We start from the raw sequence: 27,166 nt of genomic DNA, 5'->3' as shown, positions 1-27,166 counted from the left end.
CAAGGCTCAGGCCAGGGGGTGGGAGGTGGTGTACACCCAAGGACACTTATCTAGAAAGGAGAAAATCAAGTTCTGAAATCTGAGCTGTCTCCACTATCTGATGCTGTTTAAGGAGTTCAGGTTCTCCAAAGTGGAAGCTGGGATGACATTTTACAGTGTGAACTTCTTGATCTGGGTTCATAAGAAAGTGGAGAAGACAGTAAGTAAGTGCTTAAAGATTTTGAGAGAAATTGTACTAGGAATACCCAACTACCCAGACCCCTTGGTCATGGGGTCTGGGTAGTTGGGTATTGGTTAGCATTGCTGGGATTGACCCCTCTCAAATCATCCCAGTGAACATTATTTGAGCACCTACTATGGGTCATCTTTGGATTGACCACATCCTTCTTCTGCTTTCATGCTCCCCTGCAGGTGGGTACCTACTGGGCTCTGGGGCCCTGGGCAGGGGTAGAAGCCCAGGCAGCTGGGCAGAGATGGAGAGAAGTGGGGTATGGAGGTGAGAGTCCCCCTCCAGTCTGCGCAGTGCCCAGAGGCGGCTGCAGCGGCGGCTCCAGATTTACAGCTGCCCCGGTGCTGATGCCATAAAAGCAAACGATCCTTCTCTGTACTAATTTCTGTGTAATTAGATCTCTCCTGGTATGGAAAGTGGGGAGTGGGGGTGGCCAGAAGGGGAGGGTGCCAAGGACTCTTCTCAGAGGTAGGAGGAGGGGCTGTGGAACATACAGGGCTTTACGTAGGGCAGATTGGACCTGCACTCACTGTGTCTCAGATGGGAAATGCAATGCTGCACACGTGGAAGGCAAAGCGGAAAGCAAAGCGGAAGAGGGGTCCTGATGTATCAACACCCTTGTGCTCATTATGGAGACAGACAAACCTGGGATCATGAATGAAGATTTGGCCAGTCTGTGTACACACACACAGGAGGTATTGAAATCCTCAGAGGAGCTGTGCACCGAGTTCCCCACAGGCAGCTAGATATCAAGACCCCTCAGAGAGGCCTAAACAGCAAAGAATTCCTACAGGTCTATCCACATTTATATTCACATGTGCAAAACAATTTTATATACACACACATTTACCTGTATGAAAGCAGATGCACATGTCTCTTAACAAAGTGTGAAAATTAGGGCCCACAATTATTAGGAACTCAAGAAATATTGTTCCTTTCTCCCCACCCCCACCCTGCCTGCCCATCTCTTAGATGTAGAAAACTGAAGGATGAACAAGCCCTTTTTCTAAGTAAGGTTTTCTTTAAGATACCTGGAGATGTATGCTATGAAGTCAAGAAAAAGACATGGATTGCAGAAGAAATCAAGAGAAATGTGGGGATGGCTAGAGAGAGAAAGATCCTGGGATCTTGCCTTTCCCTGGGAGGAACAAAGCCTTAGAGAGGAAAAAAGCAGTTTCTTCCCCTTCCCCCATGATGACGACCACTGACTGTGGATATGGCAGGAATGCCATTTGGAGCAACACTCTACTGAGCTAAGTATTCATACATTGGAGTGCATTTGTGAAGGGACCTCAGAGGGCCCATTATCCAATCCTCTTTGGCTGCCCGAATCTCTTTCACAGTATCCCTGCCAGGAAGTCCACCAGCTTTTGCTTGCATGCTCCTGCTGAACTGGAGCGCTTTACTTCGTAAGCAGTCTGCGCTATCACTGGACAGCTACAGGGGTTAGAATGAGCTTGAGTAGAATTGAAATCTGTCTTCTTTTTAATTTCAGAATACACTATTTCTGACTACCTGTCACATCTCCTTGAGTTATTCTAATGTTTTAAGACCAGTTCAATCTAAGCATTAATACTCCCCCAACAATAGCAACAACAATTAGATGCCCATTGGAAATCAGGAGATTTTGATCTCCGCAGATGACTGTCATGTAGTTATCTTAAGCCCTTGTACTAATGGGTAATTCCTGATTAACTTCACTAATGAAAATCTATCACAATAAAGAAAGGTTTGTCATGCCTTGTTATCACTTCATAAGGCCTTCACTCTAGATACCTGCCATAACATTAGGATATTTCTATGCCAATAAAATATGATCATGATGTGCTTGCCTAATAAAAAGGGGAAAAGCAGTGTATTAAAAATATGTTTAAAGTGATTTGCACGAGTGATGAAAATATAAACCACCACCATCATCATTGTCAACATCATCCCCAGTTTATTTGCTTTTTGAAATCCCTGCCTGAACTTGGGGGTGGGAGGTAGACAAAGGAGGAGGGGGCTGAAAATTAGCATCTATTAAATGCTTACCGTTGCCAGGCATGTGTTAAACACTCACAACCACCCTGTGAGATAAATATTATTATTCCCTTACAGGTAAGGAAATTGAGCTCAAAGAAGTTAAATAACTCGCCTGAGGTCATACAGCTATTGACCAGGGGGATCAGGATTTTCAGTCTGGTAAGTCTGATTCCCAAGCCTTCCCCCTAAACCCAAACTGGGTAATTTTACTTTGACCCCAACAGTGGCTCACTGAGTGGAGCTGTTCTACTGACGTGAACACTGTTGAGGAGACATGCTAGGCTCCAAGAACCCAGATTCCCCAGAGGACAGCCAGGAGCTCAGAACCATTAGCTTTTGTGCTGGGTCACAATTCTGCCTTCACCCAGGGGTGCTCACACATAATCATGGGCAGCACTACCAGCACCGTCACTGTTCATGGTGACACACTCACTTAACACAGAGTCACATCCAACGCATTCAGGGACTCACACAGGCTGGCTCTACCTTCTCTTTGTCCAGGTGGTAGTGTGCACAGCCAGCAGGGGTCGCCGGCACACCAGGAATTACCACTTGCTGGGCTGGTCTCCTTACGCCCCAGCAGGATGGAAATGTTTCTCCTTAGCTCTTTTCCTAAGATCTCCTGCTATTCCCTCCCTTTCTTTTCCTTTCCCTCCCAGACCCCCTCCCCACCTCCAGGCTCTGTAAGTTTCTAAAGATGAGCTGGGTAGTTGCCCACTATATAGCATCCTCAGCTGCCCAACCCCAACCTCGATCAGGGATAAGGAATTTGGGCTGTCATTCCTGCCTTTAGGAATGGCTGGGAACAGGTAAGAAGCCTGAAGAGCCTAACCTTCTGGTTCAATCTTGTTCAGTTGGGACTTTCCTTCCTGTCAGTGTTTCCCCAATACCTATTGCTTCTCAGCAGCCTTTACTACACCCTGTCTTGGTCTTCCTCTTCTGTGTCCCAAGATGCATGTACCATCTGTCCCATGTATCCTTAACACCCACAAAGCCCTTTAGCTCCCTCATTTTCGGAGGGCCTAAGAATGAAGGACAGGAAAATCTCTCTTGGAGTGATCTGTGGCCATTGGTTTTGGATGAGAAACCATGGTTCGGGGAGTACAGGAGAGGGACCCAAGTACCCTGCCTCACAAGAGAAAGAAGGGCCCAGGTCTGCTCCTTGCCGGGAAGGGATCCAGGCACTGGCTGTGAGGCAGCTATGGCTGCCTTCTGGGAGGTACACCTCCCCGCTCTTTTTTGCACTTTCCCCTCCCCTGCAGTAGCAACAGTGCCCCAGCTTTTCCATCCCCCCATCTCTTTGTCATCTCCTCCCCCCAACTCCTGGCGCCCATTGATTGGCGGCTGCCTGCTGCAGGGCCGGCTGGGTTTATGGCTTTGCGGCAGCTGGGGAGAAAGCGAGGCCAGAGACAGAAAAATGGAGACTGTCCAAGAAATTGAGAACAAGGAATGAGTAAAAGAGAGAGAGTAAGAGATAGAGGCAGAAAGACCCTGAGAAAAACAGAAACCAAAATTCAAAATGATGAGGCAGAAAGACTGGAGCAGAGATGGACACAAAGAAAATAATAGAGATGCTGATAAAAGATGTAGAAGATGTGAGCGGTATGGGAAGAAGAGGGAGAGAAAGGCATAGACAGGAAAACATTGGATAAGTCCTGAGAGTAGGGATATGCAGGGCTTTCCAGGGGGCAGGAACTGCTGGTAGTAGGTAGGGAGAGGGATGGACATCTGGGGACTCCCAGAAATCATTCTGTTATACACAAGAGTCTGAAAGGGTCTTATAGTTAATCTCTGGTCCCCACACCTGTCTTCCTGTTCATCCATTCTAGCCTTGCCCATGTCCACATCTTCCTGGAATTTTAAGTTTTTTGCAGAAATTTTCTCCTTAGGGATGACCCATAACCCAGGTATGGCAGGACCTGGGCCACTTGTTCCGGGAACTGAAAGGGAAAATCGAGGATGGTGATTTGGGAGGGATTCTAACATTACAGCTACCTTTGTTGAGTATGGATTACTTTGTAAGGCTGTTAGCTCTCTGTCTTGACACATGCCACACATGCCATATTTACCTTATGTTATAGTTATTTCTCTACATGTCTTTTTTTGTAAATGTAAAAGCTCCTTAACTGTAAGATCTGTGTGCCCTTCTTTGCAGCTCCCATAGAGCTGTGTTCTTTTTTTTTTGAGTGAACCAGTGAGTGGCCCCTAGATATGTTTAAGCTGAGGTTGGATGACTACCAGTGAGAAATGTAGTCTAGGGAATTTCTGCAATGAGTGGAAGCTGGAAATACATCTCTACGAGCCTTTTTGGTTTTGAGGCTCTCTGTGTCCACATATACCAACCTGAGCTTGCTCTGTTTTTTTTCCTGCTTCTCCACATACGCAGGGGAAAGAGTCAAAGTGGGAAACCCAAAATTACAAAATACCTAATGTGCCAGACTCCTTACAAGGCATTTTGCATATGTAGTCCTTTTTAATCTTCACAGTAACTTTTCCCAGTAGGTGTTAGCCACATTTTGCAGATGAAGGCTCAGAGAGATGAAGTGTTTTGCTCAAGCCCACATGATTAGGAAGTATGACAAACCAGGTCTAAGGGGCTGTAAAGCCTGTGTGATTTCCACGACACCATGTTTCTACCAGTTTGGGAGATCTCCACAGTTTCAGAAAGGAGGAAAGGCAAAGAGGGAGTTGAGAAATGGAGGAAAAAGGGAAAGATATGATTTCTAAATTTAGGGTTGGTAGAGAGATTTGAACTTGAAATCAGGGGGAAAAATCCATTTTTGTGGGCATTAGAATAGGACATCTCTGCTCTCACCAGTGTCAATAGACCTGAGGGTGGGGGATTGGGGGAGGACTATGATGAAGTAGGATAAGGGAACCTGGAGGTGGGGTGTTGAGGACTAGAATCTCTGGCTGTAGGTTATGAGTTTGGGAGTATGCGGTATAGGAGTGCATCTAGAATGCAGTCTTGGGAATTCCAGACATTTTATCTTCCTTCTAGGAAGAATGTTGGAAGTTTAGTGTGATTAAAGAACATGGAAGTCTAGGGATGTCCAGGTTATGGAAGTTCTATTCTGTGTCAGGGCTTAGGCCAGTGCTGTGCAAAAAAAATATATTGTGAGTCACACATGTACTTTTACGTTTTCTAGTAGCCAAATTAAAAAAAAAAGAGAGAGAACCAGGTGAAACTAAGTTTAATAATATATTTTATTTAACTAATATATCCAAAATGTCATTTCAACATGTAATCAGTATAAAAATTCTTAACGAGATATTTTACATTCTGTTTTTGGTACCAAGTCTTTGAAATCTGGTATTTTACACTTATACACATCTCAGTTTGAACTAACCAATTTCCAAATGCTCAATAGTCACATGTGGCTAGTGGCTACCATAGCAGAGTACATGGTCTTGGGTTTTAAATTAATTTGGAGTGTGCCTCACACCTGGCTAATCAGAAATAGCAGGAGCTTTGGTATTGGAGTCCCAGATATCTTGGTTCCTGCTCTTGATTTTTCTTGCATCTTGACTCAGGGGCCCTCATTTTTATGTGATTCTGGAGATATTCCCAATTCCTACAGATCAGAAGAATGTTCTGTTTACTGAATGTCCTATGAAGTCTGGTTGAACAGTAACTTCCACCTCTAACACTCTCCTCAGACTCCTTTTGCTGTGCCATCAGTGACCTCCTGGCTGCTATCTCACTGGCTTCCAGGAGTCATTCTACTGCACCGGCCACTGCAGGCCTCTCTCCTTGACTCATCTCTCCCAAGTTGCTTCCTCCCTCTCTGACTGCTCCTTCTCCACGACCCAACATTCTCCATACTTCCCTTAATGTTGATGTTCTCCTGGGTTCTGCCCTTGGCCCTCTTACCCTCTCACTCTAATGCAGGGAGTCCTGGGTGATCTTTCTTCAGTCTCATTACCTTTACATTCATGGGTCTTAAATCTCTATCTTCAGTGCCAAACTCTTTTGATCTCTGGATTTAAATATGTATCTATCCAACTGCCTACTGGATCTCTCCTTCTGAAGATCCCAAAGACACTGGGAATTAAAAAAACCAAAACCACACCACTCACCTCTTCCCTCAAATATGTTTCTCCATCTGTATTATTTATTTGGCGAATGGCATCACCAGTCCCTTGGTCACTGAGACCAGAAACCTGGGATCAACTTGACTCCTTGTATTCATTTACCATTATCACCAAGTTCCATTAATTTTGCATCTTAAAAAATTCTGTTTCTTTTCCTCTTCATACTACCTAAGTTCAGGTGCTCATCATTTTTGCATATATTCTTGCAGTAAGTTCCTAACTGGTTTCTCTGGACTTTCATGACCTGGCAATAGAGTGTAAGCTCCATAAGGGCAAGCATTTCTGTCTGTTTGTTCATCCTATTTCTCAGTGCCTAAAACAGTGCCAGGCACACAGTAGGCACTCAGTTAATATTTGTTGAATGACTTCATGAATAAATGCCAGCAGTCTACCTTTCTAGCCTCACTTTCTCACTGTGTAGGGCCTTTTCTCAGCAGCCTGACCTGAAAACTTAGAACGCTGAGCAAGCTATGCATTTGCACATTCCGTCCCTGCTGCTTGCACTCGCTTGGCTTGCATCTACTCATTCTTTAAGATTCAGTCCCTCCACCGTTGCCCCTGGAAAACTGTCTTCTCAATTTTGGTCAAGTACCCCTCCTCTGTGGTTCCCCTGCACCCTGTGCCTACCTCTAAAGTAGCACTCATAGGGCTTTCTTGTCTTTGTTGTTTTATGTTAACTATGAGCTCTTTGAAGTCAGAGTTTTGACTGTTCCATCTCTGTTCCCCAGTACCTGACCCATAAAGAGCACTCCACAAAGGTCTTTTAATTAAAGGCTGAAACATCTCCCTCCCAAGTGGCATCACACTTTGTTCTTTCAAGTCACAGGGCACTTCAGTGGTATTACTACTGTTTGATTTTTTTAAGCCTGGATAGTGAATCCAATGATATTCACTATATTATTCTTTATCCATTATATATGTCATCTATATATTCTTTGTGTGTACAAAAAAAATTAAAATAATTTTAAAAATTATTTTCGGGTGACTGGACCTATATATATCTCTGCACTAGACTTTAGGGATACAAAGATGTATAAACACAGACTCTGCCCTCAAGTTGCTTATGTCTAGAGGGAAAAAAAACTTGTAAATTTGACACTGTATTTTTACAAAGTGCTATACATAGTATTTCAGAAGAATGACTGGCTTTGCCTGAAGAAGACAAGGAAGGCTTCATGGAGGAAGTGTCCTTCGAGCTGAGGGGAAAGAGTATGCTAAGAGGTATGCAAAAGTAGTGCATATTTCTGTGGAGTGGTTCTGTCAAACTGAAGTACAGGGTTCCTAAGTAGGATGGGAAATATGATGGCAGGTTGGGACCAGATTGTAAGGACCCTGACGGCCACACTAAGCGATGTGTACTTCATATTCCTATAGGTAACAGATAGCCACTGAGGATCTGTAAGTTGGGAATGATCTGTTTGGATTCACTCATCTACCATCAGAGACACTACAGTGGTTCCCGTTTGCCACTACTTGGACTGACTTTTCCTTTCACGATAGAGTCTCAAGCCCATAGTCCAGTTAGGTCTATCAGTTTCTAATGGATTCCGGGAAACAGTGGGGGAAAGAGATGCTATATTACAGAAGGTAAAACAAGCTGTGAGGCTCAGTTGCCAAATACCATACAGTGAATGGGAGACAGAACTAAAATTGGAACCGAGATGTATTATCTCCCTTCCCATGCAGTCAATTACCATTACCTGAGCTCCCTCGGTGTGAGAGGGCCATGCATTGAGTCCTGGCGTAGGTAAATCATAAGGAAAAGAAATAGCTCCAAACTTCTGGGGGAACTCCCAGTCTGAAAGCACAGACTACAAACCAGAAAGAGATACAAAGGGCAGAAAAGGAGCAGCTGGAAACTCTAGATATCAAGGCCCAGGAATCTGGTGAAGGAATGTGGGTGGGGCTGGGGGGTGTTGGTTATGGAGAAGGGAAGTGTGGAGCAGGTTTGTGACGGTGAAGCAGAACACATCAGGAGAAAAAGGGAGAGGTGAGAATGATCCATGTAAAGTTGGGGAGGTGGGGAAGAAAAAAACCTAACTGCAGTCCTCATAAGCGCTTTTAGACTGGCAGCCTCTGTGGCAATGGCCTTGTGCAGCTACCCATGGGGCTCCCGTAAGGGGCTGTGTGGCTTGGAAGAGGCGTGGGGTAGGAGCAGGGGACCTGGGTCCCTGTTTCTGTCTCCCTTTCTTCTCTTTTATACTAGGGGGCTACCCTTCTGGAAGCCAGGGTGCTTGAGTCCCAGATTTTTCCCTCTCCAACCTCCCCCAGACATAAATCAGAAGTGATTTCATTAAATGCACCTCCTGCTGGGGATGTTGGCTCATAATTCCTCTCTGATTAACCCCCACTACCCCAGCAAGTTTATAGGCCAAGAGAGGGAGGGGAGGAAAGGGGAGGGGAAAAGGAGATACGGGGGGAATCCCAGGCGGGTGATGGATGCCTCTGTCAGCCCAGCTCGTATTTATTAATAGTCTTAATACGGGAAGCAATAAAGGAAGAGAGGGATTCTATTAATTAAATCATTGTTATAATTAACTTTCATTAAAGGAAGATCAATAAAGAGAGGTTGAGATGGAGAGAGGAGAGATCCATTATCTCTAATTTCCTTGGAAGGGATTCAGGGAACGAGATGGGGTTGCTAGGAGACAGAGATGTGAGGGAAGAAGGAAGGATGTAAGATGTCATCCAGGTGGGGCTGCAAGGAGGTTGACAGGAGGGTTTCAGGTGGATGAAGAGAAGGAATGTTGGGGGTGATGCATCCAGGGGCCCTGATCGGAATGAAGGGTGGCTGATAAGGATGCTATTGGGATGGAGAACAAGGGGGCTGGAGGCATGTGCTTATGCAGGGCACTGCTGAGAGCTGTGGTGAGCAGGCGGGTCTTTAATAAATACTTTACGACACTGTGCATGTGTCTGTCTGGCCTGTGAAACTGGTTAGAGTGGATAAATGTTTTTGCGGTTAGAGTGGATAAATGTTTCTGCGACTGTGGAGTCGAAACACGCATGTGGATGAGGATAGCCTAAGAAGGAGAGAAGGAGGCTGAGATGGTAGGAATATAAAATAGTATTTAGAGGTAGGGAGTTGAGAACATTTTTTACTAAGGGGATACCAAAGGTGGGCACTCTTGACAAGAGAAATGCCTGTTCTTTGGCCCAAGGCACAGTAATGGCTGCTATGGCTGGTGAAGGTCTGAGTAGTGGAAACTTCCCCTCACTCTTCCACTGCACACACCTTGTACCTTGAGCCAGGACCCTAGGTTCCACCCCACCCCACCACTGGGACGAACCCTCGGTAGAGCCGATGTAGACCTGTTTGCCTCCACCCGCAATGCAGTACTCCCTACACCAGACCTCCCACCAGAGACAAAGTTTCGTTATCCCTCGTCCTCTTCCCACTGGTGGCCAGAAAACCAGAAGACACATGGGAGACCAACTGCCCAGCATCCTCCCCCACGAGGCAGGGATGATTCCCCTCCTGCCCTCCCCTCCACCAGGGTCCAAGAGGTAGGGGTCTGGATCCACTTTACTCTAGTCACACCTCATGATAAGAACACATTTTATTAGAATAGTTATACATATCATATAAATATATCTGTCCAAACTATAGGTCGGGGGGAGGGATATCAAGGTGAAAGCTCTTATTGCTGTGGGGGGACTTAGAAAGGGAGGAGGGGCTGGGAAATGGGAATACCTGGGACCACCTGCTCCCCCCATCCTCACAGAAGGCACAAATGCATTATTTCTTTCCATGTGAGGATGCTGGTGGTGGGGTGGTGACAGGAAATAGTAGGAGATAGAATACTCAAAAATACAAAAGAAACCTCCAAACATAATATCCAATGCTATGGAAAAGGCTGGACTGGGGAGCAGAAGGCAATGGGGGGAACAGAAAGAGGAACCAATGAAGCTTAGGACCAAAAGAGACCTGAAGAGGTCATGTTGTCCATGCTGCTGCCTCTATGCAAGTCTCAGAGAAAACTCAAGTAAACAAACATAAACCCCAAATAAGAGAGGGGGGGTGCCCCAGGAATTGGCTTTGGGGCATCAGAGAGGGAAGTGAATGTTGAGTGCATGTGTGAGTATGTCTGAGGTCGTGGAGGTGGTGGTTGGGTGGCTGGTGAGACTGACAGAAGCAGCTAGGGCTAGGAGTGGATGATACTCTTCCCACGGGGGAAGGGCTCCTCCATCCCAGTTCCTCCAAAACCACTTTCAGGAGGTAAATTCAGCCACTGCTTCCAGGAAGAATCCCTGCCTGGGACAAAAGAACCAGGTGGGAGAGGATGAAGTTAGAGCTTGGGATGAAAATATGGGCACACAGGGGTGGTTCTTATGGAAGAGAATATCACGGAGTCCAGTGTGATGGAAAATAGGCATGAGACCTAAGGGAACATCTGTGCATGAGAGTGTGTGTGTGTGTGTGTGTGTGTGTGTGTGTGTACATGTGCATTTGTGCATGTATTGGGGGGGTGTCATTCAAAGATGAAGGGGTCCTGGGTGCTGAAAAAGAAGTGTCCATCCATGTGGTCCTCCAGGGCATCCTTGTCACTCTCAGCAGGGAAGCGTTCCTTACAGATAGGACACTCCTTCCATGGGGGGGTGGCAGGGCCCCCAGAGCTGGCCTCTGACAGAGGACCCACTGCAAAGCCACTAATGAGAGACAGAGAGGAAAAGGAGAGGGTCAGTGTGCTCTCTTGCCCATCTTGACTTGTAGACCTCTGTAAGAGGGACCCATGCACCCAGGTTCCCAGATTATCCTGTTTTTAATGCAATATCCTAGTTGTTCTCTCTCCTAGCCTCTCTTACAGCATCTCCCTCCCTACAATGCAGGAAGCCTTGGTTTTCCAGCTCCCCATGTCCTCTCTTCTTTAGTCCCTGCTTGTCTCCAGTGCAGAGCCCATCTCCCAAACTCCTCTTCTCCTCCCTCCATCTCCATCTGCTGCCTAATGAGGCTGAAAATGAGTCTGACATCGTCCTTCATCTTCCTGCTCCAGCCGAGAAGGATGACAGCATCACCCCCGCCCTGCCCTGAGCTCAGCTCACATCCAGGCAAAGCTGAGGGCTAGATGTTAGAATCTCTCTTTTCTCTGCCCTCTCCTCTTGACCCAGGGAAGAAAAGGGAAGGCTGGAATGGGCAGTCTGATACCTAAATCCCCCACCCCTGAAGTTTCACCTCCCAAAGGGTCCCCAGGGAACAGGGACAAGAGACAGCATCTCAGGGGTAGCTACATGGATGCTGGACCCCCGTCTTCTCTGTTCCTATCTTTGGGGGCCTTGGTCACCTCCCTTCCTACCCCAAGCCTAGTTACCTGCCTGGTAGTTGGGGAATGGGAAGGGGCAGGAGAGAGGGGATGCAGGGCAATTTGGGATCCACAGAAGATGGTGCTAGAACAACACAGAAGCCAGTTAAAGACAGGGCCTCTGAGCACCCATGTGCATTGATAAGATGAGGGGATGGATAACCTGAAGGCACTCGGGATTTAGAGTGGTAGGTAATTTTCTGTATCAACAACACCTGCTATCTCCTTGTCTTGGCTAGGACCAAAAAAGGGAAACCTGGGGGAAGGGCATGGTGACTGTTCACCTGGAAGCCCTTTTCCACTTGTATCCTCCCACCTCACTCCCTGTCCTCCTCTTATTGCACTCACCTGGCCATGTCATAAAAGGCACTGCCTAGTTCAGGAAGCAGCAGGTTGGCCTCCTCACCCCCATTCTGCACAGCTGCCATCAGGACTGACTTCTCATCTTCAGCCTCCTGGGCACCAAATACACAGGGTTGGTTTTCGGGGTGGTGTCCTAAGATGGGGGTGGGTAGCACACTAGGACAGGTAAGGGAAGAGCAGCCAAAGCTGCAACAGGGGCTATAATAAGAGCAAGGTAGAAGAGGTGCTTTGATGGGGGCTGGTGGGTAAGAAGAGAGTGAAGCCGTGAAGGCTGCTGGGTCGGACTGGGTTTGGGGGTGGTGTCTGTTGGGTGCTCTTGAAGTAAGGCTGGGCAGAAGCCTGCCTCCTCTACCCTGAGAAAAAAAGTGAGCCTTGTATGGCCAAGACTTCCTGTTCTGGAGGCTGGAATACTTGGTTTTGCCCTACTCTCTCCTTACTGCTCCTCTCAGTCTCCCCTCACTGCTCACCGAGTCAGAGCTACTGTCCTCAGTTGGCCCTGAGAGGTGGGGAGCAATGGGAGCTGGCTGGCTGATGACAACGAGAGGAGAAGCCTCTCGGGACCCAGCAGGAGAGGAACCTGGGTCTCCATGCTCACACAGGCCATAGGGCGGGAGCCTCATGTCTTCTGGGGACTCGTCCTCTGAGTCTGTCAGAACTGCTGGGCAGCCTGCAGGTGAGGGAAACAGGCAGAGGAGAAAGAAAGAGGCTTGGATCAGTTCTATCTCTTTTGGATGGAGTGATACAATTAAACTAAACAGGGGTCAGGGACTGGGAAGAAAAAAGGCAAAACACATAGAAGAAGTAGGCAGCTCCTAGAGAGGTCACACGGAGCTTTCTGCCGACAAGGGAGGTGGCATGGTAAAGAAGTGTCATAGACTGGGAGTGTACAGACTCAGTCCTGCAGTGGCCTCCTCATCCTCTGTGGCAGCATCCTCATTCCACTTCTCATCTGCCACCTTCTCCAGGCGGGCCTCCAGCTTTCTCATATACTCCAGTAGTTCCTGGAGTCCGGGAGGAAAGAGGCAGGTGCCAGAGGCTGGAAGGATGCCAACCTTGCTGGCCTGCAGAGCCTTTCCTTGCATCTACAGTGAGCTCTTAGCGCTTCAGGGATAGATGCCTTTAGCAAGGAGTGGGGCGACTTAAGGGAGGTGTTCTTCCCCTAGGAACCCTCCTTCACCTTTTACATCCCTCCCTCCCCCATCAATCCTCCTCTGTCCTGCTGAGTCAGCTAATACGAGGAGCCATGGTCCCATTTTTAGCCTCTGAGCCCTCTGAGAGATAGCAGTTTCTAAGTCAAGAAGACAAGGATATACAAAGTTTCTAGACCTTTAGTCCTCAACTTTGGCATCCAGTGAGCCTGTCATGTGTCCTCACCTGCTTCTCCTCCTGCAACTGTTCCTTTTCCTTCTGGAACACGCGCAGGGCTGATCGCAGCTCTGTCAGCTCCCGCTTACTCTCTGACAACTGTACCTGAGAGAAAAGGGCCAGATGGAATCTGGAGCCTAGAATGTTCCTCCAAGAACCTGGGCTCTGGGACCTGAACCCAACAATCTGGAACCAGGAATCTAACATCCATCTTTCCATGCCTTTGCTCCTCTCCTGCTCCGACATACACAGGGGAAGTCCCAACACTCTTCTTCTCTTAATCCCTTGTCTTGGACACAGGTGACAGTCTTCAGAGTCCCAACCTCTGCCTCTGGAGTGTGGATCTAGAAGACTGCCTCTAGACTAGGGTGCAGAGGCCTTGGTCACACCATGGTGGTGATCTGTCATTCTTTTGCCATCCCTACTAGGCCCAGGGTGTGTGCCCTGAGTGCTGAAGGGGAGACACTGCCTATTTCAAACCAATGAGTACTGAGAAGTGTGCAAGTGAGATACTGCCCAACATCTAAGTAGGTACCTAGCACTTCTGAGCCCACACCCAAGACAGAAAAGAAGGGGCACTGATCCCTCAGGAGGCCGTGGGACCAGGACTTGTTGGTGGATGGGTGCCTCACCAGGCTAGAATCCTTTTCCCGGGCTAGTTCCATTTTGAACACTTGACTCTGGGTCCTCTCCTCCTGGAGTGCCTTCTCCAGTCGCAGTATCTCTGCACTCAGCTTCAGGATCTTGTCCTTCTCTGCCTGAGAGAAGACCAGAAAGGAGAGTAGGAGGGTGAAGGTGAAGAAAAAGGGATGCCACTGGCAACAGCACCATCCCTCACTGTGTCCCTTCCTTTATTTAACAAAATTGTTTTGGAACTAATTTCTCTTTCGTCCCTTCTTCATTCCCCATACACCCTTAATGAAGGATAGGACCTGACAGCTAGGTGCTGTTCTGATCAGGAAAGTGCATTATGGCAGGGTTTGTGACTAGGATGGAAAATATTCCTGAATCAAGGAAGATATGGAGATCAGGACTGGGATACCCTGGTTAGGGATGGCTTATACCTGGAAAATGGAGTGGATCTCCTCCGTAGCACCCCACCCCTAGGTCTCCTAAGGCTCTCAATCCTCTTTCTCTCTTCCCAGAGTATCTGACCAAATGTAGGAGTCCCCATGGAGGTGGGGCAGTGGTCATGAGTCTGCCAGGTACCCCCATCCTCTACCTCCATACTCTGTAGTAGCCCCGCCCGTTCCTTGCTCCACTGGTTCTTTTCCTCCTTCAGGTGCAGACTGAGCTCAGCCAGCCTGCCACTGACTTCAGCCACTTCCAGGCGGCTGCGGTGTAGCTCAGCTATGGTGCGGTCCCTGGCTCCTGCAGCACTGGCCAACTCCTCTCCCAGAAGGGCTGCTTTCTGCTGGCTTGAGGCTGCAAGCTCCTGGGCCCCTCGCAGCTGCTCCTTCAGGGGCTCCAGTTCAGCCTCAGGAAATAGGAGGAGATGGAGATTAGGGCTCCCAGTGAATCATTTGCAAACCAGGAAGGTAACCAGGCTCTCTCCTCCTCCACCAGGTTCTCTTCTTCCCCACCCTCATTCCCACTGCATTCAGGATTCAGGACTAAGCATCGTTTGGTCTTGAGTCATGTTTCTTTCCCTTCTTTCTGTCCACCAGGGCTTTTTTACAACTGGCCAAAGGAACTTGCTCTGCCTCCTGTTGCCTAGGGGACTTCACTTACCACCCGCTGCTGGGCCTGGCCTAGGGTGTCCTTCATCTGGGCCACCTTGTCCTTCAGTCGTTGGGCTTGAGCACCCTGCTCCTCCCGCCGGCCCTTGGCCTCCTGCAGCTCCAAATTCAAGCGACGGTTCTCCTGTTCTGCTATTTGGAGCTCAGCCTGATGGAGATGGGAAGCAGGTGAGGAAGGGGGTGCATGCATTTGGGGTGTGTAGGTAGGACCATTTGAAGAGAGAAGTCAAGGTTCCACTTCTCAGATTTGAATATAAACTCAAGCATTCAGCTCTTGTCAGCCCTTCGTGCGTTCTTAGCTCAAAGGGACTCAAGCAGCCTGAACATCAAGTCTCCGGCTCTGGAAATGAGATATCCAGCCTCACAGCCTAGGATCTTACAAGAATCTAGGTATCCCCTGTCCCGTTTCTACTTCTCCATTCTTCGTCTTAACTTAAAACTCAGTCTGGATGTCCTACAGGCTCCTTAAACTCAGCACATCCACATGAAATCAGAACCTACCTCTCATCCACCACCGTCCTTCCTGCTCCTATTTCTGTCCATGGTACCACCTACATCCCAAGTCACCCAGGCTGGAAACCTTGGTGCCGTACTTGGCACTCTTCTTTTCCCGCTTCGGCCCATGGAAAAGCCTATTGCTGTTCCATTCTCCATTTTGGTTACAGCCATTCTCTCTTGTCTACCACTGCCACAACCACATTAGTTCAGCTTCCTGTCATTTCTTGCTTGTACTATTGAATAGCCTCCTAACTAGTTCATTTTCTACAAGACCACCAGATTAATCTTTATAAGTACAGTTCTTTAAGTACCTATTGTCCCCACTTGAAAATCAACAATGCCTTATTACAGAATAAAGATAAACTCAAGACCCTCCAAATCTGATCTAGGCCTTATTTCAAATTCTTCACCTACATATTCAACTGTCCTGTTCTGGGCATGTGTTTCTCTGTTCCTAGAATGGCCTCCTTCTCATCTCTGTCTCCTCAAATGCTACCTATTCTTCACTGCTGAGTGAGTGGTTTTCAAACTATCTTCCACAGAAGTCTAGGGTTCTGAAGAAATGAAGTAGGGATTCTGCAAATATTTGATTTAAATTTCTTCTAAATTATTAAAAAGTTATGTTAAAAACAATGCATAAGCTCACAGGTTAATGCATTGGAGATCACCAATCCACTGACAGGTGCTTTCAGATAAATTCATTTTTGTGCAAACCTCAGAATAAAGTTTCTACTGTATTTTTTATTTAACTGAAGAGTAAAATGAGATTGCAAGGTGGGCAGTTTAAAAACTGCTATCATTTGCACCTTCTTGTGTGTTACTCAGAGTGTTCTCAATATTATACAATCAAAACAAAATAAATAAATATATAAGCTGCTGGGGTTGACAGAACAGTTACCAATAACTTCCAATTTCAAATTTTGGTATCTGTCAAAATTATCTAATTGCTATTGTTGACCTTATAAGTAAATGTTATATATTTGAATGTACAAAAATACATTTATAGTAATAAAATATTGTTTTCATTTATTCAGTGAGGTTCCACATAAGATATAAAACTTCACTGGGAGTAGGGGAAGGGTTCTGTGCTAAAAAGCTGCTGAAAATACTAGGCTAGTCCATGCCCCTTTTTAAAAGCCTTTTCTAATATCCCTAACAAGAGGTGTTCTCTTCCACACCAATAGAGCCTCATAATACTTTACTATATTTCACTTTTGTCACTTATCATATTCTACTTCGACTAATCCTGATTTAGGTATAGTCTTATGTTTCCAGTAGAATGCACACAATCTCTTCTTTACATTTTTATCCTCTTTGGCGCCCAGCACACAAGATGGACTTGATAGACACATGTTGAACAACTGGGAAAACAAGCCAACTCTGAGCCCCTTACCTCACTTTGCTCCTTGTCTACCTGTACTTCCTTCAGTTGTCCAAGGAGCTTCTCTTGTTCCCGAGTCAGGATCTTCACTGTATCTCTAACCCTGTAAGTGGAGGGCAGCATGTCAGAGAATCTGACTGCCATTCAGTGAAGAAATAAAGGACTCAGACTTCTCTGTCTTGAGCTCCTCTGCTTGTGCTCCTCCAGGCCCAAACCTCCATTTCACTCTGGAGGCTTCAATCTCCAAACCAAGACAATCCAATTCTAAGCTGCCCAAGAACCCAGTTCCCTGGTTCTAGAGCACAGTCTAGAAATAGAGAGTTTTTCTTTTCCCTTTATGTACCATTTTACAGAACATCCTGCGGCTGGTTTCTTGGTTGTTTTTACTCAATCAAGAGATAAGGAATTCATCCAGTCTCTCCTAGACAAGGCGCAGTCACTGTTGACTATAAACTTTCTATCTGGATCAGAAGTTGCAAACTTTTTCTGTAAAGGGCCTGATGGCAAATATTTTAGGCTCTGTGGGCCTTGTGATCTCTGTGGCAACTACTCAACTCTGCCATTGTAGTGAGAAAGCAGCCATTGACAATGCAAAAACAGATGTGTGACTGTCCTAATAAAACTTTATTTATGACCACTGACATTTGAATTTCATATAATTTTTATGTCACAAAATATTAACTTTTTTTCCAATGATTAAAAGGTATAAAAACTATCCTTAGTTTGTGGGCCATACGAAAACAGGTGGCAAACTGAAAATCTGGCCTGTAGGCCATGGTTTGCATACCCCTGGTCTAGACAGTCCCCAATCTTTTCCAGCTGCTCAACATTATCCCTACTTTTCTACTTCATGACTTAGAACCTAGATAACTAATATCCAAGAGCAAGATTAACCTATCCTATACTGAAGAAGACTCAGGGATCAACTCACTTATTACTCTGGGCCTTGTATAAAATTTTTTCCTTCAAAGGGTTTTAAAAAATTTCAAATATACCAGTACTTAATGAAAGAAAACTAATCATGTCATTTGGTGAAAGAAAGAACTGTGGTGTTTATCCTCATGAAAATCTGAAGGACAAGGATGGGAGGTGGTATTGGTGCTGTTTGGTAGAAATAATAGTTGTCTGGTAGAAGAAAGAAATTTATTCTGTGTGGCTCCAGAGGTCTAAACCAGGACTAATGGGTGAAAGTTATAGGTGGATAGAGTTTGGCTCAATAAAAAGATTAAAAAATTACAGCTGTCCAATACTGAAAGAGGCTGCCTTCTGAGGTAGTGATCTTCTTTTATATACCCTAGGTTCTATATTCCTCCCAATGCTAAGATTTTATGATTTTGAACCTTTTGAGGGGAGAGTTTCCATAATATTCATGGATCACTATTTCTAACATTTCTTAACACTGAGAACAGTCTAATCTTATTATTTCCTGTGGTAAAATTTAAAACCTATTCTTTCTTGTGTTGACTGTTCAAATCTTCCCCTCACTCCTAGCTTCTGCTTAGTTTTTGCTGCACAATAAATGGTAACTATTGTTATTTCTGAAGGTGAGGAATACAGAATAGAGTTGGGAAAAGTGGAAGACAGCAAGGAAGACAAAAATATCCCCTGGAACTGGAATATCTCGAGTGGAGCCAAGAAGGGAAAGAGAAACCGTGTGAGGCAGAAACAGAAGGCTGAGGTGCAGGTGTCACAGGAAATGAAGGGAAGTAAGGTAAGGAGGTGGGGGAGGTCCCTTACCTGTCCAGTTCCACCTCCTTCATCAGCACTTTCTCACTGATGGTCTGGATGTCATCCTCCAGCTCCAGGATCCGTGCCACATGGTCTCCCTGTTGCCGGCTCAGGATGTCCCTCTCTTCCGTGAGCTCCCCGTGGGACCGGGAAAGTCCCTAGAATTAAGGTTCCCTCAGAAGATGAGGGAAGTTGAGCCTCATCTCTCAAAGAGTGGAACAAAGGCTTAAGAGGAGCATACCCACTTCCCCTACCTTCCTTGAAGAAGAAACCGAGGGGAACCTTCTCTTACCTCTGAATATGGCCATCTTCACCCTACCCCAGGACTTCCATGTTCAAAGAACTGAGCCTTATTACAAATTTGGGATGTGTCTCCTGTCATATCAAGTTTAATCTTACTTGTTGCCCCTTAAACCTATTTCTTTGATGCCAGAACAATCTCAAAATCCCACTAACATTTCTCTTTTACTCTCTTCACTGGGTTCAGAGTTTGGACACTGGGTGCACAGCCGGGCCCCATCCCCTGCCTGGCCCAACTCCCACCTTGTACTGCTCTGTCAGCTCCGCACACTCCTGCCTGGTTGTTGCCAGAGCGCTCTCAAGCTCCTGTACTCTGCTCCTCAGCTCCGACACCTCTCCCTCCAGCTGCAGCTTCAGCTGCATCAGGTCATTCCGTTCTTGCTGGCTCTCATCCAGCTGGTTCTATGGGGGCAGGATGAGAAGGGGTGTGTGTTTGTGAAGCACCCATCCAAAAGTCCTGTACCTGTCACTCCCCAGATGCATTCTGGGTTGGGAAGTCACACCAGCATGGGCTATAAAGAGCTGAGCAAGGGGAGGCTTGGTGTTCTACTAAATCCTGCCCACCCCCCAGTTAGACGCACCAGCTCACAATACTCTTAACTGCCCATCCCTCACTTCCTTCTCCCGCCCTAGGCCTGGCCCCTTCCTCATGCAGCAATTGTAGGAATCCCCCTTCTGAAAGAAGTCTTTCTCAATTCATACAGACAAAAGAAATGGCTTCCCAAATGCAACCCCATCCATTCTGGAGCCAGATAAACTTGGGTGCAAATATCCAATATAATTTTTATTAAGCTATGTGAACTTGAAAAATTACTTAACATCTCTAAGTCTCTGCGTCCTCATCTATAAAATGATCCCTTAGCCTGGTTTGTTGAAAGGCTTAAATGAGAATAATGAATATGAAAATGGGACATGGAGTAGGAGCTCACATATATCTGACATATAAAATATTAACATCTTCTTTGCATTGATTCAATGTGTTTATTGGACTTTGGGTTCTAGAGAGCAAGGGTTTGTCTAGTTCACAGACAAGCTACTCATTCTTAGCTTCCGAGCCTCTCTCTCTCAAGCTTTTCCTCATCTAGGAATGTACTCCTCCCACTCCACCCCAGCCCTTGCCTTCCTGAAGGGAAACTTCCTTGCCAATATCTGCTTCCACTCCCTAATTCCCCTCTATTTGGTCCAATAGAAATATACAAAGCCATGTATAAAACTTTAAATTTTCTAGTAGCCACTTCTAAAAAAAGTAATAAGAAACAGATGAAACTGGTTTTAATAACATTTTATCTAACCTGGTACATCAGAAATATCATTTCAACATGCAAACAATATTAAAAATTATTGAGATATTTTCTTTTCTTTTTTTAATTCTCAGTCTTCAAAATCCAGTGTATATTTTACACATACAGCTTATCTCAATTTGGACTAGCCACATTTCAAGTGGTCAAGAGCCACATGAGCTAAAATAAATCAAAGAAGACCTAAATAAATGGAAGGACATTTGTGTTCATGGATTGGGAGACTAAATGTTAAAATGTAAATTCTACCCAAAGCAATTTGCAAATTCAACGTAATCCCAATAAAAATTTCAACAATCTTTCTTTGCAGAAATGAAAAAGCTAAGCATCAAATTTACATGGAAGGGTAAGGGGCCTGAATAGCCAAAGCCATCTTTAAAAAGAATAAAGTTGGAGGACTCACACTTCCCTATCTTAAAACTTATTACAAAGCCCCAATAATCAAAACAGCTTGGTACTGGCATAAGGACAGACATATAGACCAATGGGATTGAATGAGAACCCAGAAATCAACCCTTGCATTTATGAGCAACTGATTTTTGACAAGGGAGCAAAGACCACTCCATTGGGAAAGAATAGTTTCTTCAAAAAATGGTGCTGGGAAAACTGGATTTCCATTTGCAAAAGAATGAAGGAGGACCCCTACTCACGCCATACACATAAATCAACTCCAAATGGATCAAAGACCTAAACATAAGAGCCAGAACTATAAAACTCCTAGAAGAAAATGTAGGGAAGCAACTTCAGGACCTTGTGTTAGGCAATGGTTTCTTGGACTTTATACCCAAAGCACAAACAATAAAAGAAAAAACAGATAAACAGGACACCATGAAAATTAAAAATTTTTGTGCCTCAAAGGACTTTATCATGAATGCCAAATTACAACCTACATAATGGGAGAAAATATTTGGAAACCACATATTTGATAAAGACTTAATGTCTAGAAATCCTTCAACTCAACAACAAAAAGACAAACAGTCCAATTTAAAAATGGGCAAAAGACTTGAATAGACATTTCTCCAAAGAAGACATATAAATGGCCAGAAAGCACATGAAAAGATGCTCAACATCATTAGCCATTAGAGAAGTGCAGATTAAAACAACAATGAGATACTATTTCACACACACTAGAATGGCTACTATTAAAAAACGGAAAATTACAAGTGTTGGAGAGAATGTGGAGAAATAGGAACACTCATTCATTGCTGGTGGGAATGTAAAATGGTGTAGCCACTGTGGAAGACAGTTTGGTAGTTCATCAGAAAGTTAAGTATAGCATTACCATATGACTTGGCAATCCCACTTCTAGGTACACACCCAAAAGAGTCTAAAGCAAGGACCTGAATAGGTATTTGCACACTGATGTTCATAGCGGCATTATTCACAATTGCCAAAAAGAGGGAAATAACCCAGGTGTCCAACAACCAATGAATGGATAAACAATATGTGGTATATACATACAATGGAATATTACTCAGCTGTAAAATGGAATGAAGTTCCTATGCGACAACATAGATGAACCTTGAAAACATGTTGAATGAAACAAACCAGATACAAAAGGACAAATATTGTATGATCTCACTGGCATGAAATAATTAGAATAAGCAAACTGATGGAGTTAGAATCCAGAATATAGGTTACCAGGGGATGGGGAGGGGATAGGGAATAAGGAGTTAAGGCCCAAAATGTACAGTGTTTCTATTTGGAACAATGGATATATTTTGGTAATGGATGGTGGTGATGGAAGCACAACATTGTGACTGTAATTAACAACAATGAATTATATATCTCTGAAGGCAGTTAAAAAGGGAAATGTTAAGTTGTATATATGGTACTAGAATAAAAAAAAAAAATCCATGGAACTGCACAACGCAAACAGTGAACCCTAAGTTAAACCATGGACTACAGTTAATAGTACAATTATAAAAATGTGCTTTTATCAATTGTAACAAATGTACCACAACAATGAAAGGTGTTAATAATGGGGTGGTATATGGGAACTATGTATTTAATGTATGACTCTTTCGTAAACCCATAACTTGTCTAAATAAAAAAAAAAAGGACCACATGTAGAGTGGAGGAAGAGTTGTTGATTGGTGGGTATAGAGTATTTGTGAAAAAACAAAAACAAAAACAAAAACAAAAAACCATGTAGTCAGTGACTCCGTATTGGACAATTGTAGGTCTGGAGCCCTGCCTATCTGCTCTCATGCCTCACTTGTCCTGGAAGTGAATCTCATCCTCCCCTTCCTCTGAATGTTCCCTAGAGTGGCCTCGCTCCCTCCTTGGGATCTTCTTTTAGGTCTTAGGGCAGGATGAAGCACTTCAGAGAAGGAAGTCTCAAAAAGTTCTTCTGAAATCTTCAGTAACACTGGCCTGTAGGGGACTTGCTTTCCTGTCCCATGTGTTCGTGTCTGTCCGTGTTAGATTGAGACTTTCCTGAAGGTGAGACTTTGTCTGACTCCCAGTGAGGTAGGTGTTCAGTTGAGACAACAGATGAGGGGAGGGTGAAGTGGTAAAGAGCCCCTTGCAATGCTGTCCTGTCAAGCCCCTGCCCAGGAGCTACTCTGTTGCTGTTCTCACCTGCAGCACAGTCGCCTTGGGGACAACCAGCAGTATGTCAGAGCCACTGTCAGTCTCCTCCAGGGTCACCAGTTCATCCATGGGCCTTGGCTCTCGGAATTGGAAAGGTGGGCTCTGCCCACACACCCGGCCCTGGCGGTTCACGTATCGGAACTGGTAGAGCTGGGCCCCTGGTTTGGGCAGGTAGCTGGCTGTGGGCAGAATAACGAACCCAGGATCCCAGTTATGATCCCAGGCCTCAAGTGTTTGGTAGGTCTCACTTCCACTTCATGTCCCTCATCATCCATTGTCCTTGGCTCCAGCCTCCTGCTCCCTGTACTACATACTGGTTTCTCTCCTCTCTACCTCCCACAGTCTATTTCTGTTCCCTGGGATCCTCTTCTCCCTCCTTTCTGCTTAAGCCTCTCCTTTTTTCTTTCCTAAATCTACTGCCCTTTATCATAATAATAATGCTAGTTACTGTTTACTGAGTACTTACTATGTCCTAGGTACTGTGCTAGCAGCTTTGCATGTATCATTTTAAATCCTCATATTTTCCCTGTAAGCCAGGCATTCCTTTTTCTAGTTAAGAAAACAGGCACAGACAAGTTAAGTAATTTGACCAAGGTCAAACAGTTTATAAGTGTTAGAGCTAAGATTTGAACCCAGGTCTTTCAGAATCTAATGACCACCCTCTTCCCAATAGATGATGTTACCTTTCCGTCTTCCCTAGACTCAAGTTCTATAAGAGGAGTTCCTCCTTCTTTGGGTAGGAATCTGGAATAAATTCCCACTAAAGTTCCTTCCAAACTGAGTCCCTGATTCTGTGTGATAACCCATGAGTCCCATGTCTACTGAGCCCTGTTGGATATATTTTCCAATTGTATTTATTTGTATTTATTTTCCCTTATTCTCTGTGCCTGACTTTTATGTTTTTGAGCTTACCACCTTCTTCCAAACCTCTATTCCCTTTGCTCCTCCCTCCTGGTTTTCCATCTTTCCTTGTACCTTGGAACTGGACGCTGGCATGAACAGGGGAACCATCAGCTGTACTTTCTGGCACTGAAGACCACACAAATGTGTGGTAATCCCGAACACAGGCAGCCTCTACCTGTGAAAGCCCAAGATGGGAGAAGGTATGGTGAGAGGACTACCACCTATGGATGGTAGAGGGGCTGAGGGATTGGACAAGCGATAGGATGGTGTTATAGTGGCAAGGATGATGAGAGACAGGGCAGGTGGAGGGACACTAATGTGTCAGGGGGAGCAAGGCTAAGATGGGGAGGAGATTAGCTTTGCTTATATGATGGCCCTTGTCATCTATAACATCTTTCTCCCTTCTTCTCAATATGTAGTTGAGAATCCAAGAACCTAGTCATTCCCCTTATTCCAACCAACCAATGGCCCCTAAGTCTGAGTCAAAAGGGGTTCCAGGGATACCTTGAAGATGCCAATCCAGTCACTGGCACTGGGCACAGTGCCTGGAGGAAGGGTATAGTGACATTCCACCTTCGTGTTGGGGATGTAGGTCCGGGCTACATTTAGAAAGTTGACTGCACCCCGGGATGGTGCCCGGCTTATTGATGACTCTTCCATCATGCCCTTGGGATATCTGCCCTCCTGTGAAAGAAAGGGTTAATATCCCAAAATCACCATTCTATCTCTTTCTCCCCAGCCCACCCCACCCCCACCCCCTCACAGCCCCTGCCTCCACACCTGAGGATGAAGACATATGGTTTCCAGCCCCTTAGGGTTATAGGACCCTTTAGAGGTGTCACTCTTAGTCTCTAGGACATAGGTATGGCCTTTCAAGTCAGTCCCCACTCTGTCTCACAACTGTACCCTCTCTGGCTCATAGACCCTTTCCAGAGTTCAGATCTCTCTAATTTCAGCTCCCTTTTTATTGCCCCATTGACCAAGTCTCACTATCCCAGGCTCTGCACCTCTCAGTCCCTCTTTTTCCACCTCTATCCTCCTTAAGCTTTCAAAATTTTTCAGCCTCCATCTTCCATCCCACCTCCTCACACACACCTTCTGGCTCCTAAATTAAAAATCCAACTGAAGTGTGGGGCTTCCTCATTCTGAGCAGATCTACTTACCCACTCCTGAGGTTGCTGACCTAGCTGCTCCTAGGAATGACTTATGACACCTGAAAACAGCAACTAATCTCTGAAAGGAAAAATCGAATCTTCAGAGCTGGATTATGGCCAGGAGGGGAACAACATGCCAATCCTCAGACCCCTGGGCTCTCAGTCCTCTCCCCTACTTCAAGCTGTCTACCTCCATGAATTTTAGGGAAGCAAAAAGCTTCTGTTCTCATCCAAGAGACAAAGGGAAAGAGAGGATATAAGGAAAGACAGGTTCTATCCTTCAACTTCATCACTCCAGGAAGTCAAGAATTCTGGAGGCGGCTGCTTATGGGTAGAGTGACACACTCAGCTGTAACATGATGGTGTGGGGGAGATGGAATGTGGGTGCCAGGAGCCAGGAAAGGAAAGCCCCACCCATGGTCAGAGGACAGACTAGAAGTAGGAAGACTGGAAGACTGGGAAGTAGGGGGGCTCAGAGAAGGGTAATACATATTTAATATTGAGGGGAGGGAGAGAGAGTTTAAAAAAGAACCTAACCTGCTTTTCTGCAGTCTTGCCTGGAATGGGACTAGGAACTTACTGGTTTGACTGGGTGCTAACCAAGCTCTGGTATGTCCCTCCCCATTTTCTCTCTGTTACCCTTAGCTTCAATTCTAAGTGCTTGAATCCTTCCATATGCTTGGTTCAGTAGTTGTAGATATGCTTTAGGATGGAATTGAGAGGAAAGGTGTTCCAATTTAGTTGGGGAGAGCTGACGGGAAAATATGGGGATAGAGTAAAGACAGATAATAACAATCAAGAGAACTCCTTAGCTCAGGACAGTGAGACAACCCCTTCTTCATCCCTCCCCTCCAGCCCACTAATCTGCGTCCTGTGTCAGCCACAACTGACAGTGTCCAATCAGCCATTGCCACTAATTATGTGCATGCCCCCAAACATCAAAAACAAAAACAAAAAACCAAAAACCACCAGACTGAAGTCAGGGCAGCAGGGACTTTAAAAGAAAACATAAACTCATTGGAGAAGGAATGGGGGGCTAACTGGACAAGAAGGAGTGACCTCCCTCCAAGCTAAAGGCAAGGGGTTTCTTTTCTTCATCTCTCTGAAAAATCCCTAATTAAAACTAGTCCATGTTTTCTCCAAATATAGTTCTTTTGGCATTTTAAAGAGAGATGAATTGTCCTCAAATATCTAAGCCTGGGGAACCCCAAATATTCCCCACAAATAAAATCCATAATAGCTGGAAACATTCTCCAGGCCTAAAAGCAAGCTCTGTAAACCCAAGGTGTTTGTGTGCAGCCAGATTCAGGGGTTCACATGGGGGGCATGGGAGGGTGTCCCCATTCTCCACTCTATAGAGCTCTAGATTTCCTTGACATTCTACAACTTGGAAGGTTTTTTTCAGACACAGCGTAGCGAAGGCCTTTGGATTTGGTGGAGTTGGTGGTGATGGGGGGGCGTTCGTGAGGAGAAGTTTTGTGGGGGCTATGTCTTGCCTGGGAGAGAATGAGCAAAGATTTCAGCCCCCAACTCCCCTAAGGTATGAAGCTTATAGGGAAGGACTGAGAGGAAGGTGAGGACAAGACAGTGAGGGGCACCCCTTAAGGGCCTCCTTGAAATCAAGAACTCCCGGAACAGCTGGGGTGGCCTCTCCAGTACGGAAAGTGTTAAAATCCAAACGCCCTTGCATCCCCCACTTCTACAGTTCCCTTAGATTATCCTTTCGCAACTCGGAAAATGGGGTGACCCCCTCCCCATAAGATCGCCCCCAAATTAGGCCAAGTTTCTTACCCCACAGAAGGATCAGCTGTTCCCTCACCTTTCACCAACAACAAAAACAGCACTCCGACTCCCGGATGGGAGGGAGAAGAGTGGGCACGAGGGCTTCTGGGGTTTGTGGTTCTTTCACGCGCTACACCGCCGAGCCTTCCGGGATTTAGGACTACGAATCCCAGGAGGCTGCGCGCAAAGAGGGCGGAGAAGGGGCGGCCGTGGCGACGGCTTCCCCACGGCATCCTGGGAGGCGGAGTTTCACTTCCATGACAGCAAACGAGGGTGTGGCCACCAAAGGACTTTACTTCCCATAACTCCGTAGGAGGGGGGCCCGCGGCGATAGTGGAGGCTGCTGGTTTGCAATGAGCATTGTTGTGGGGGGGAGGGTGAGCGGGCGGGGAGGCGGGATTTACGGCTCCCTTA

At 45.8% G+C, this 27,166-nt stretch overlaps 1 protein-coding gene across 1 annotated transcript; it reads right to left on the bottom strand.

Annotated features, from left to right (window-relative positions):
* Window positions 1-9,888: 9,888 nt before the first annotated feature.
* CALCOCO1 (calcium binding and coiled-coil domain 1) lies at window positions 9,889-26,832 on the bottom strand. Its single transcript, XM_037847037.1, has 16 exons — window positions 26,762-26,832; window positions 24,980-25,049; window positions 24,321-24,500; window positions 23,889-23,991; window positions 22,902-23,092; window positions 19,264-19,422; window positions 18,730-18,878; window positions 17,005-17,095; window positions 15,106-15,261; window positions 14,597-14,851; window positions 14,007-14,132; window positions 13,384-13,479; window positions 12,902-13,010; window positions 12,477-12,676; window positions 11,995-12,101; window positions 9,889-10,996 (listed from the first exon to the last, which is right to left on the bottom strand). The coding sequence occupies exons 3-16, from the start codon at window positions 24,477-24,479 to the stop codon at window positions 10,819-10,821; spliced, it is 2,079 nt and encodes a 692-aa protein (XP_037702965.1). The 5' UTR covers window positions 24,480-24,500; window positions 24,980-25,049; window positions 26,762-26,832; the 3' UTR covers window positions 9,889-10,818.
* Window positions 26,833-27,166: the final 334 nt, after the last annotated feature.

The sequence above is a fragment of the Choloepus didactylus genome, chromosome 8 (assembly GCF_015220235.1).
Source record: "Choloepus didactylus isolate mChoDid1 chromosome 8, mChoDid1.pri, whole genome shotgun sequence".
NCBI lineage: Eukaryota > Metazoa > Chordata > Mammalia > Pilosa > Megalonychidae > Choloepus > Choloepus didactylus.
Note: the sequence above shows the minus strand (reverse complement) of the source record. Positions and strands in the feature narration are given on the sequence as shown.